The 13,170-nt window shown below is 45.0% G+C and overlaps 1 protein-coding gene across 2 annotated transcripts in view; it reads right to left on the bottom strand.

Moving 5' to 3' along the window:
- Positions 1-13,144, bottom strand: part of DHCR24 (24-dehydrocholesterol reductase) — a 29,950-nt gene extending 16,806 nt beyond the window's left edge. Inside the window, exons 1-5 of one of the 2 annotated variants that reach the window (XM_008570144.1) lie at positions 12,858-13,144; positions 9,440-9,595; positions 4,213-4,318; positions 3,375-3,493; positions 1,157-1,420 (exon numbers count right to left, since the gene is read on the bottom strand). In XM_008570144.1, the coding sequence (XP_008568366.1) occupies positions 1,157-1,420; positions 3,375-3,493; positions 4,213-4,318; positions 9,440-9,595; positions 12,858-13,088 (876 nt within the window). In that variant the 5' untranslated portion in view covers positions 13,089-13,144. The remainder of the gene's footprint in view (positions 1-1,156; positions 1,421-3,374; positions 3,494-4,212; positions 4,319-9,439; positions 9,596-12,857) is intronic. The other variant, XM_008570145.1, reaches the window with a different exon arrangement.
- Between the last annotated feature and the right edge of the window lie 26 nt (positions 13,145-13,170).

Genomic DNA, 13,170 nt, shown 5'->3' with positions numbered 1-13,170 from the left:
CATTTTTAAAAAAAAAAAAAAAAAAAAAAAAATTCCATTTATTTGACTCAGTCCTACAAACATTTGTACAAAAGGGTAAGGATGATGTAAGAAAATCTTAACTCTTTAATGCAATCTTATTTGTAAGAGCAAAACAATTTAAGCAACATAAATGCTTATGAGTAAGCAGTGAGTTAGGCCCATTATTTACATGCAACAACGGGATATTATGGAATAAAAGGAGGGCATGCACACGTATACACACATGCACACACATATAGAAATAGGTCTTGAAGAATGTATACCAAACTGTTATAAAAATGACTACCCTGACAAGCACTTTAACTTTTTCTTTATATATTTCAACATTATTATATCACTTTTATAACTTAAAAACTTAAAAAAAAAAAAAAGCCATGCACAGAAAAAGAGAGGAAATAAATACCAAACACATTAGCAACATCTGGCTGTGGGTCACATTTATAGGTCGAGTCTTTTCTTTCCCTTTTATTTCTTCACTCCTTCCAAGTCTCTTAAAATAAGCAAAAATCCTTTCTAAATGGAGAAAAAGATTTGCTATTTAAAATTACATGATATGGGGCCAGCCCGTGGCTCACTCGGGAGAGTGTGGTGCTGATAACACTAAGGCCCCGGGTTCGGATCCCATATAGGGATGGCCGGTTAGCTTGCTGGCTGAGCGTGGTGCTGACAACACCAAGTCAAGGGTTAAGATCCCCTTACCGGTCATCTTTTAAAAAATAAATAAATAAAATAAAATTACATGATATGAGTTGAAGGAGTATCAATCTGGATTCTGAGGCATCAAATCAATTGCTCAAATCTTGGCTTTGTCATCTTGTGGAAGTTTACATTACCTCTTAGGGCCTCAGTTTCTTTATCTATACAATGGAGCTGCTATGAGGACTAAAGATTACACCTATCAAGAGACTCGCATATCCCTGGTGGGGGGGAAGGACAGAGTTAGTGGAATCTTTCATCTCTGTCCAAGACATCTCTGATGGTAGCTCCTGTTGCCTGTATCCCAGGTGGGCTGACCCAGGTAATAGCCGCGAAGAGGTAGCTGCCAGGGTCAGGCTGGAGGGATAGGCTCAGTCCTAGCCCACCCAGGCCTTCCTCTTCCCGGTCTTGGTCTGCAGCAGCTGCCGCGCTGGCCTACCTTGCTGGGCTCTGCTTCGTCTGTCATGACTCCTGTCATGATGACGGCCTCATCCAGGGAGTAGAGCAGCCCTTCCACAAAATGGTTCTCTCGCTGCTGGGACTCGTGGCTGAATTTGTCACAGATAGCCTCCAGGCCCCGCACTGGCTCAAAGCGCAGCTTGACATACTTCTTGGCAGGGATGATGCGGATCTCAGCAGCCACCAGGAAGCCCAGGGTCCCACAGGACCAGGGCACAGCATAGAACAGGTCTGAGTTTTCAGACTGTGAGACAGAATTGACACATGTTGAGAGCTGGGTTCTAGACCCCACATTGTGGCATACAGTCAGTGGGGGGACAAAGAACCCAGGGCCTAGGCTAAATCCCTATTCTGTCACTGTCTTCTGTAAACCCAAACAACATGCTTTACAAGCTGTACTTCTGGGCTTTAGTTTTCCCTCTGCAGCTTCAACATGACATTTAACCTAATACTGCCCTCTGCATCGAGGCATAGATCCTGAATCACAGGCTACCCAGGAAGAAGCCTATGTCCACACCTGCCCAAAGACCCAAAATGGGGGACTAAGAGGCAGCGGTCCAAGGCTAGACCATGAAAGAGCTGAACGCTTACTGAAAGTCAGGATAGCCAGGGAACATTAAAATGCCTCCTTCTGAGCCATTACTAAAATTTACAAAGGCTTTTCTAGTACATTAGCTTTGCTCCCCACTCCCCCAAAGCCCAGGTAGAGCATTAACACCCCCTTATGACAGGTAAGGAAGGTGAGTCTCCAAGAGGTGACACGACTCACCCAAGGCTTCCCAGAAAGTCAGGTGCAGCAACACTGGCGTGCAAGTAATATCACCTAACTCCTGATCCAGCATTCTCCCTACAATACCTCATCCGGCTCCATAAATCTGTTCCTAACGTCATCATTTTCTTGTTTTGACATTTGTCTCAGAGACAGACAACTGACTTTTCCTTTGGCCATCCTAAATTGGATTCTTCATTTCTAATAAAGCTCCTTTTGAAAAAGTCCAGCCTTACCGACAGGACAGCCCTGTGCAGTCTATGCTAAACCCAAAGCCCTTGGTGGTGGGCATGATGGGATGCAGCGGGGCAGGGACGCAGAGCAGGAAATCTATGCAGCAGGCCTGCAGATGCCAACTGATCCCCCATCTGGGTCACCAGCTAATCACACTGGCCTGATCTTGGCAGTGTCTGATCTTGGCAGTATCTGATCTTGAGAAGTATCTGATCTTGGCGAGTCCCGATCTTGTCCTGATCTAGGTGCCCACTGTGGGCCCGGCTCTAGTCTAGGAATTTCACATATAGTACCCACTCACTCCTCCTGAGCACGCACTTGTCAGATGAGGAACCTGGGCCTCAGGAGAGAGGTAATTCACAAATGTTTGACTTCTTTCTCTGCTGATAATTAATTGGTTAGAAGATAGGGCACAGGTAAGAGTTCAGGGAAACATGTTGAATTGACGTGAATCCCGATAGGGGCATCTCTCATCCAAGATCAGAGCTCCCCAGCTGAGAGTCCTTCCCTGGACTCTCTTCTGTGAGGCCAGCAATGCTGGTGGCTCTCTGAAATATCCATGTCAAAAGGATGAGACTATCTCTCTCATCCCAGGGGCTCCTTAAATATGCTAGCACAGATGTGAGGTTATTTAAAATTTCAAAAATGTTGTCTTACTCCTCAGGTAAAATGCCTTAAATGTTTGTGTCCTGCTTTAGTGGTAGAATTGTCTTTTATTTTACCAAAAACAGCCCCTCTAATTTCTTTTAGTTGTACCTCACAATACCTGATGATGAGCTTTGATGCTGAGGCCTGACTTTCTCCAGAGAGGAAGGATTGTGTAATGAATGGCTAAGGGCAAGGATCTGGGTGCCTGATTACCTGAGTCTGAGTCTCACCTGTGGGGGATTTACTAGCTATGTGACCTAGAGCAAGTTTAGTAACCTCTCTGTGCTTCAGTTTCCCGTTTCTAAAATGGGGATAATAATAGCACCTACTTCATAAGGTTGTTGAAGGATTAAATGCCTTAATATACATAAAGCATTGCCTTAGCACACATAAGGAGCTATATAAATTTCTGTTATTATTATGCATATAGACCTAGACTAAAGAGGTATATTTGAAATGAAGCACCCCCAGAGGAGCCACCTCCCAGTCACCAGGATCCTTAATGCACACAGCAGGCTGGCAAAGATGTCCTTGTCTCTGAACTTACTGGTGTGCATCGCACAAAGCTGCCATCAGCCAGGACCAGCTCGTAGGCGGTGCAGATGTGTTGGAACAGGCCATACTTGTGGGATGATGACTCAATTCCTGTGCCCATGATCAAGCCCCCTGTAGAGACATGTGTTAGCCAGGGAGAGCTGCAGGGTACAGGGTAGGGGGCAGCTCGGAGCTAGGGGACCTCTGAGTACAAGGGAGGCATGACAGGACTGGCAGAAATGGGGAGTGTTGACTTAGGGTAGACTTCAATCTCTGTCAATCTGGAGAGTAGGAGAAGGAGGGGCTTAGATGGGAGCATGAGGGCTTCCTTAGAGGCAGAGGGTGGGTGGGCAGACCTCACCAAGGGTGCTTACACCCTCACCTCTGGCCAGCCTCAACCTGGACACCTGTGTGCACTCATTTTAAGAGGGACTTTAACAAAAAGGGGGTTGATGGTGTGGCAGGAAGCCATGTCCCATGGGAATAGCTAATGGAACTGAAGATGCTGCCCCTGGAGCAGAAAAGGCTTCGGAAGCCATGAATCGTGTGTGAGGAAAAGAGAGACTATTCTGTGTGTTCCACAGGATAGAATCGGAGCCATGGATACAAGTTACAAGGAAGCAGCTGCAAGCCAGAAATGGAAATGTGCTGTCTGCTAACTTGAGCTGCTCAGGAATGAAACAGCGGGCAGTGAACGCCCTGTCATAGGAGCTAGGTAAGTAAGAGACAGGACGACTTCTGTCACAGATGGAACAGCGGCAATTCTAGGGCTAGTTGGAGGTGGCCAAGGCCCATCAGCTCTGATCTTAGGACCGTCTGACTCCTCTTGCTCATTAACATGGAGTCCTCACCTACTGTGAGGTCATCAAGCTCAGGCAATACGGGTAGAGTCCAGCCAATGGAGGTCAGCAGGGCGGTCACCTGACCCATGGTCACCAATGGCTCAACACGGACAATCTGTTGACACAAGAAAAGAGACCCTGGGTCACAGGGAGGCTACCAGGCCTAACAGGGGCTCCTGCGCATAGAGGTGCCATTTCAAAACTTCCCAAACACTCAACACAGGGATTCCTACACAGCCTTTACGGGCTCTTCCTAGAATATACACTGCCTTTAACTATAGTGAATGTGATTTCTGGCTCTGGGTTAGCTGGTATTTGATTTCATCCTTTCAAATATCTTTATACTTAATGCTTAGTTTATTTTTTTTTCTGGATTATAGGAGAAATACTCATTCATTTGGAAGATACAGCAAAAATGAAGAAGAAAATAAAAACCATTATCCTAATTTTTCAGAGTTACCAACGTTAATAATGGAGTGTGTTTACTTTCAGTTTTTTCCATGCATATCTATATTGCTCTTTTGTATATTTTAATACAACACACATACAGGCACAAACATATAAAAACAAAAACATATATTTTTTGGCTTGCCTTTTTGGAATTCGATACTATACTATGACCATCATCCCTTATCATTAAATATTCTTAGAAAACATGATTTTTAGGGCCAACCCTGTGGCTCACTCGGGAGAGTGCGGTGCTGGGAGCACCGAGGCCACGGGTTTGGATCCTATATAGGGATGGCCGGTGTGCTCACTGGCTGAGCGCAGTGCGGGTGACACCAAGCCAAGAGTTACGATCCCCTTACCGGTCACAAAAAAAACCCCCCCAAAAAACAGAAAACATGATTTTTAATGGATGCATTAATAGGACATCACAGGGACTTCTACTTCCAGTTGAGATGGAGCAGCAAAGACCAGATTTACCCTACTACCTGAAAAAAACCCTGAAAAAACAGACAGAAAACAGTCATGCATCCCTTAACAACAGGTGTACTGTCTGTAAAATACATCATTAGGCGATTTCGTTGTGCAAACATCATACAGTGTACTTACACAACCTAGATGTTCTAGCCTCCTACCCACTAGGCTACATGGTATAGCCTTTGGCTCTGACCACCGTCACATATACAGTCCATCTACTAAAGTGTCATCACGTGACACATGACTATATATGAGTCAAGAGTTTTCAACACAGTGGACATAGGCAATGAAAGGTAGTAACCGTGAGAGACAGGAAACAAACAAAGTAATGTCTATGAATGCCCCAGTTAGCTACCTGTAGAGAGGGGAACCCACCTGGAGCCCAGTTGATGGACTCTCTGAGCTGAGATGGAGATGAGAGCCCCAGAAGATCAAGGTGAATATCGTTTGCAGGACAGTGTACTGGAGTATAAAGGATGTCCCTTAAGTATTAAACTGAGTACTGATAAGTACGTACACATGAGGATATAACCCGAGGCTGAGGCCAGGAAAAGCACCACCAGAAAAGACAACAGGTAACTGCACCAGGGGCTCACATAGGGCAGAAAACAGTGTCTGTTTCAATAAGCCAAACTAGAAAGCCTGGTGATTCACAAGGCATTGGGTAGAGTACGCAGAATGGTTGTCTCAGCTGTGGGAAATAATTAACCCTAGATTAAATACCGCTCTGGCCTCTCCTAAAAAAATCAAGACCCAACAGGATGAAACTCTTCCCAAGTAACTTAGCTGCCTCCTAGAACAGAGCTCCAGATTTACAGAAATATAAACACACCCAGCACCCAACAAGGTAGAATGTCAGAATGTCACAATGTCAGAATCCAACTGAAGTTTACCAGATATGCAAAGAGGTAGGAGAATTTGACACATAATGAGAAGAAAAATCAGTCAAGCAAAACAGCACCAGAACTGACACAGATATTAGAATTAGCAAACAGAAACATCAAAATAATTATTATAACTGTATTCTCTATATTCAAAAACTTAAGTAGAGGGCCGACCCTGTGGCTCACTCGGGAGAGAGTGGCGCTGGGAGCACAGTGGCGCTCTGGCCGCAGGTTCAGATCCTATATAGGGATGGCCGGTGTGCTCACTGGCTGAGTGCGGTGCGGACAACACCAAGCCAAGGGTTGCGATCCCCTTACCGGTCACAAAAAAAGACACACACAAAAAAAACTTAAGTAGAACCATTAAAAAGATATTTAAGAGACCCAAATTGAATTTCTAGAAAGGGAAACCATAATTCCTAAAATGAAAGATACACTATGGAACTAACAGTAAGTTAGATATTGCAGAAGAAAAGATTAGTGAGCTTAAATACACAGCAACAGAAATTATCCAAAATGAAACAGAGAGAAAAAAACAATTTAAAAAAATAAATAGTGCTTCAATGAGCTGAGCTGTGGAACAACTTGAAGTGGCCTAATATATATTTAATAGCAGTTCGCAGAGGAGAGAAGAGAGACGGGGAAATAGAAAAAATATTTGAAGAGATAATGACCAAAATTTTTCCAGGTTTGGTGAAAAATAAAAACAAATTCCAAACACAAGAATTATGAAGAAAACAATACCAAGACACATCACAATAAAACTGCTCAAAACCAGTGGTTAAAAAAAAAAATCTTAAAAGCAGGGGAGAAAAAAAAAGACATGTTACATACAAAGGAACAATAAGGATGACAGATTTCTTGTCAGAAACAACACAAGCAAAAAAATGGTGGAGTAAATTAAAGTATTTATAGAAAATATCTGTCAACTTAAAATTATATACAAATGTGTGTATACATACACTTATGTATATACATATATTTATATATAAATACAAGAAATGTTGAGGTCCTTTAGGCAGAAAGAAAATGAAACTGATGAAAATACAAATTTATACAATGGAATGAAGAGACAGTAACTACATGGGTAAATACATAAGATTTTTTATTATTTATATTTCTTTAATAGATAATTGACCATTAAAATAATAATAATAATAATATAATGTGGTTTATAAGATGTAAAAGTAAAGGTCTGACAATAATAGCACAAGGGTCAGGAGGAGAAAAAAGGAAATATAGTATATTATTTCAAGATTCTTACACTATATGTGAAACAAGATAATATTACTGGAAGATAGACTGTGATAAGTAAACTGTATACTATAAACTCTAAAACAACTGCTAAAATAACAAAACAAGGAGTTATAAATAACCAGCCAACAAAGGAGCTAAAATAGAATCACAAAAGTTATCCAATAATCCAAAACAAGACCAGAAAAACAAACAAAGAACAAATGGGACAATACAAAACAAAGAGCAAGGTGACAGATTTAAACCAAACTACATCAAAAACATTAAATATAAATGGTCTTATCAGCTCAATTAAAAGGCAGAGATTGTCAGATTAGATGAAAAAGTAAGACCCAACTATATGTTACCTATAAGAGGAACATACTTTAAATATAGACACAATAGAGTAACAGTAAAAGAATACAAAAAAAATACCATGCTAACACTAGTCAAAAGAAATCTGGCGCAGCTTTGTGTGATATGGATCTAATATGGATATTAGATCCATATCACACAAAGTAGAATTCAGAACAAAGAATGTAACTAGAGATTAAAACAAGGTCATTTCATAATGATAAAGGATCTAATCAAGAGGACATAAAAATCCTAAACATTTCTATACCTAATAACAGAGCTTCAAAATAAATGAAGCAAAAACTGATAAACTGTGAGAGAAATAAACAAATCCACAATTATAGGCAGAGATTTCAATATCCCTCTCTCAATAATTGATAGAATGAGTAGAGAGTAGGATATAGAAGATTTGAATAGCACTATTAAGCAACTTGACCTAATTGACATTTATAGAACATGTCACTCCGAAATAGAATATATTTTTTAAAAAAAATGCACATGGAACATTTACCAACATAGAGCATATTCTGGGTCATAAAGTAGGTCTCAATGAGTTGAAAAGCATTCTAATCATAAAAGTATGTTTTCTTTTCTTTTTCTTTTTCTTTTTTTTTTTGAGATCGGCCGCATGGTGCTCAGCAAGTGAGCGCACTGGCCATCCCTATATAGGATCCGAACCCGCGGAGGGAGCACTGCTGCACTCCCAGCACCACACTCTCCCGAGTGTGCCACAGGCTCGGCCCCATAAAAGTATGTTTTCTGATAACAACAGAATTAAGTTAGAAATCAGTAATAGAAAGATCTCCAGAAAATTCCCAAATATTTAGAAACTAAACAACATACTTCCAAATAACCCAGGGGTCAAAGCAGACATCAATAGAGAAATCAGAAACTATTTTGAACTGAATGAAAATGAAAAGAAACGATTGAAATTTGTGGGATACCTCTAAAATAGTACTTAGGAGGAAGTTTATAGCGCTAACAACTACATTAGAAAAAAAGGAAGGTCTAAATCAATGACCTAAGCTTAAACCTTAAAAAACTAGAAAAAGAGTTGAATTTGTAGTTCAAAACTTGCTCACAAAGAAAACTCCAGCCCAGAAAACTTAGCTTTATGATTTCTATAAAACCTCTAGAAGAAAATATAGAAGAAAACCTTTGTGGCACTGGATTGGGCAAAGATTTCTTGAAAAGCACATCGAAAACAATCTATGAAAGAAAAAATTAAGAAATCAGACTTCATAAAAATTAACAACTTCTGGTTTTGAAAAGACAAACCACAGTCTAGGAAAAAATACATGCAAATCATGTATCTGATGAGGACTTTTTTCTAGAATATATAAGAAAACAAACTACCCAATAAAAAAACTTGATAAAAGATTTGAAAAAAAGAAAAAGATGACCGGTAAGGGGATCTTAATGGCTTGGCGTTCTCAGCACCACGCTCAGCCAGTGAGCAAACCGGCCATCCCTATATAGGATCCAAACCCATCGCCTTGGTGTTATCAGCACTGCACTCTCCCGAGTGAGCCTTGGGCTGGCCATTTGTCTCTCATTTTTGCCCATGATTTCCCCACCCCTGAATTCCTGTGGAACTGCAAAGGATCCACCAGAGTACTCAGTCTGTCCACCTGTGAGATGGGCCTATGATCAATTTCCTTCCCTGGTGGCTGTGAGGCTTTGAAGGATGGCAATGGTGGGCAGAGCTTTCTGTGATGACCATGGGCCTTGGTCAAGTCCACTCTGGGATGCCCTTAGCTAAAGTCATCTCCCTATGAGACACTTGCACAAGGGGCAGTGCCCCACCTGCTCCAAGAGCCAGGGAATGGTGCCACTCTCACCTGTTTCTTGGTGTCCACCTCCAGAATGTCCATCAGGTTGATCATGATGTTTTTGTGGGTCTTCTTGTACTTCCCCACCCGCAATGAAACAGTGAGCCAGCCGGGGCGCCCCGTGCACATGAAGGTCTTGCTGCCCTGCTCCTTCCATTCTCGCACCTGCAACCACAGGACAGAGGCTAAGCTGGCCCCACCAGGGATCCCCAGAGCAGCTCAAAGCTCTGCTTCCGGGGAGAGAGAGTGGGAGGAACGGTATGATGAAAAGGTACTCTGGCATCTCCCTGGCTAGCAAGCCAACAGAAAAGCCAACATGTTGCTATACCACAAGGCAGAATGAAGAGCTAGAATATAGGATCAAAGTGTTTGGGAAACATTAATTTTAACTGCAAAGTTCAGGAAAGGTTTTGTACTGGTAATGATAGCAATTATAAAAATGATTACCATTTACTGGGTGTCCCCACCATGCTAGGTACCTATGGTAGACTGTCTTATTTACTTCTAGGAAAGGTTTTGTACTGGTAATGATAGCAATTATAAAAATGACTACCATTTACTGGGTGTCCCCACCATGCTAGGTACCTATGGTAGACTGTCTTATTTACTTCTCATAACAATCCCAGGAGGCTGGGATGACTTTCTTCTGCAGATGAGGAAACTCAGAGGCAAAATAACTTGTCGAAGTTCACACAACCGGTGAACCGCAGAGCCTAGATTCACAGCCAGTACTGTAGCACTTCAGGCCTGGAAGGATAGAGGGGCCTGTACTAATAGCCCACAGAATAACAGGTAACACTTATTAAAGCTTATGTAACAAGCCCTGTTTAAATACTTATACATGTTAACTCATATATCACTTCAAGGAGGAGAGAAGGGGCAGGGAAGGACCACCAAGCCACAGCTTTTGCAAAACCTCTACTTATATGACTAGAGCACAATACACAGAACAAATGGCCCATCAGGAACACAGGAGGAAATGTCCCTTTCCTGCTGAGATGGACAATAGCTGAGATGAGGTGGATATCTGTTGTTCTGACCTGCGACCATCCATTTCCTCTTCATCTACTTCTAACAATTCCATCTTCCTTTGGTCCAGGTGAGGCTGATTCTACTCTCTCTGCCTCAGGAGGTGGGCATGTGACAGGTCTGATTCTGCTCTTGGCCACAGTGATAGGTTTGGGGATGGGCCTACGACCCGAATTGAGCCAATGAAATCAGTTCCAGGACAGGCACTCTCTCTTTACTGGGGTTGCTATGTTGGTTGGATATAAGCCAGAAACTCTTGGAGCTTCCACAGGGAGACTGCCTCCCTGAGAATGAAGTCAGTTCAGAGGAAAGCAGAGCCAAGAGATGGGAGAAAAATGAAAACATGGAGATATGGGAGAGGGGATCCTGGATCCAGTCATGCCTGAGACTCCTGGACTTTTGAGGACCTGAGCCAATATAAAGTCCCTTTGCTCAAGCCAGTTTGCACCAAGTTTCTCTCACTTGCAACCAAGAGTCCAGTCAAATACTGGTCAGGCCTCCTGGAGGAGGTTGCATTGGAGCTGGTCAGGCAAAAAACTCAACGTGGGGAGGGACTTTCCTACAAATCAGAGGCCAGGGTGCCACATAAAATAGAGGTGTTGAAGCTGAGGGGTGGGCGTGGGTACTGAGGAAGGGATTCCTGTGAGTTGGAGGTGAAGGGATGAGAGGTGGCATTCCATGACCAACCAGGCCTTGCTCTTGCCCGACTTTGCAGTCCCAGGACTTAATACAAGTTCAGAGGTGTGAGGGAGTGGATTTGGAGTGCTCTATTCTGGCTGGAAGGCAGGTCACCTGAAGTGAACGTGCAAGCCATAAATCCTGAACACTGGTTGGACCGGATACTGATGGGAGCCAACCAAGATTTTGGCAGGAAGGCAAATACTGTGAAGAACCACTCTGCGGGCCAAAGAGAGGTGGGAGGGCCCAGAAAAAGGGCAACAGGCCCAGCAGCTATTACAATGAGCCAGGGGTGTGAGGCAACAGAGCCAAACCTACAGGTGGAATGCAAGAATGGGAAATGAGACATGTCATAGTTCAAGCTCTGAAATGAAGCTAACTTGGGTTCCAGCCACATTTACTAGATATATCATCCTGGGCACACAACTCAGTTTGAACCTCAATTTTTTCCATTTGTAAAACAGGTACAAGACCCTCTAGGGTTGCTGTGAGGATTAGAAATAATGGCCCAGGATGTGACACAAAGCAGGTCCAGGGCAGTGGGCTGGTCTGGCTAGGCCCCTTTTCTTTCTGTCCACAATGAGCCCTTTGGTTCAGCACTCACTAGGCTGCTTTGAGCCAGGCCCATGGGCCAGAGGTGAATCATGTAACAGTCCTTGTCTCCCAGGAGATCACAGCCTAATGGGGGAGAAAGCAGGTAAGTCAAGAATCTGAACTCGTAGAAAGAGCTAAGAAAGAGTGTACAGTTGGGGAGGGAAGGTAGGCAGGGGAGCTCTGGAGCTGTGACTGTGCCCAGCAAAATCCAGGGCAGCAGAGCAAAGCACTTCCAGAAGCAGCATTCTGCCCCCAGGCCTAAGGTCTTATCCCACACAGGACATCTCAGCGCATCCATCTTCACGCCCTTGTCTGCAGCCCCCCGCACGGAGCCAACAGAATGCAGCGAAGGCGGCGGCAGGAAACAGAAGCTCTCTGCAACCTGATGCCGGTAGAAAAGGACCAGGAGGGGCAGAGGGAGCCAAGAAACTGCTCGGACCGACGCCCAGGCCAGCCCTGGACGTGGAAGAGGAAGCTGCGCTGTCCAGAGGTACGAGGAGGTGGACTACGGCCTTTGTCAGGGAGCGAGACCTCCTTCACCAGAGGCTGTGAGGGCTCCGCACCCGGGGTGGGGACGCCTTGCTGCGACAAAACAAACTCCAAACTCATCTGGCATCAAGGCCCCTCTCCAACCTCGCTCCAACCTGACTTCCCAACCTTCTTCCCCTTCCTGCCGTTGCTCGCACCAGTCCCTCCACCCGGTACTCGCCTTCCCCGCAAGCATTTCCCCTACTTCCGAGACCCAAGCATTTCCTCCAGACCCAGCTCCACCTCCCGGAAGCCTGACCTCCTCGGAAATGCTGGGGCCTGGTGAGAGTCACCAGAGTGTTGCGTACCTTCCCCTCTCAGGATTCTGCATGTCCCTCCCGGTGCCCACGCGTGCCCTGCACACAGTGGGCACTCCATGAACATCGGAGCAATGTTCTGTTCCCCACCGACTTTGATGATCCTGTGCCCTCCCCGGGAAGCCCCCCATCACATTTTTGTTTCGTTCCAATCCCCCTCCAACTCCAGCTCGTCCGAGAAGCGCTGGCTGCCCCCGCACCGCACGGCGCTTTGCCGCCTTGTGGACCGCTATCCCCGCGCACGCTGCGCCCCGGCCCCGGCCGCGCCCCGCACCGCTCACCTGCTTCTGGATGTCCCGCACGCGCTGCCCGTGCAGGCGCGGCGCGCTGCTGAGCTTGAACACCACCCAGGCGCGCACGTAGTAGTAGATGTCGAAGATGAGCGACAGCGGCAGGAGGAAGAGGCACACGAACACCCAGCGCTGGTGGATGAGCACGAACTCCAGCCCCTTCACGCGCACCCAGAGCAGGAAGAGCAGCGCGCACACGGCCAGCGACACGGCGGGCTCCATGGTGCCGCGGCGCGCCGCGCGGGGAAGGCTGCGGGCTCGCGCTGCCTGTCACCGCCGCTCGCCTTAGCCCGCCGCGGCCGCC

The sequence above is a fragment of the Galeopterus variegatus genome, unplaced genomic scaffold, assembly GCF_000696425.1.
Source record: "Galeopterus variegatus unplaced genomic scaffold, G_variegatus-3.0.2 Scaffold575, whole genome shotgun sequence".
In the NCBI taxonomy this organism is placed as follows: Eukaryota; Metazoa; Chordata; class Mammalia; order Dermoptera; family Cynocephalidae; genus Galeopterus; species Galeopterus variegatus.
Note: the sequence above shows the minus strand (reverse complement) of the source record. Positions and strands in the feature narration are given on the sequence as shown.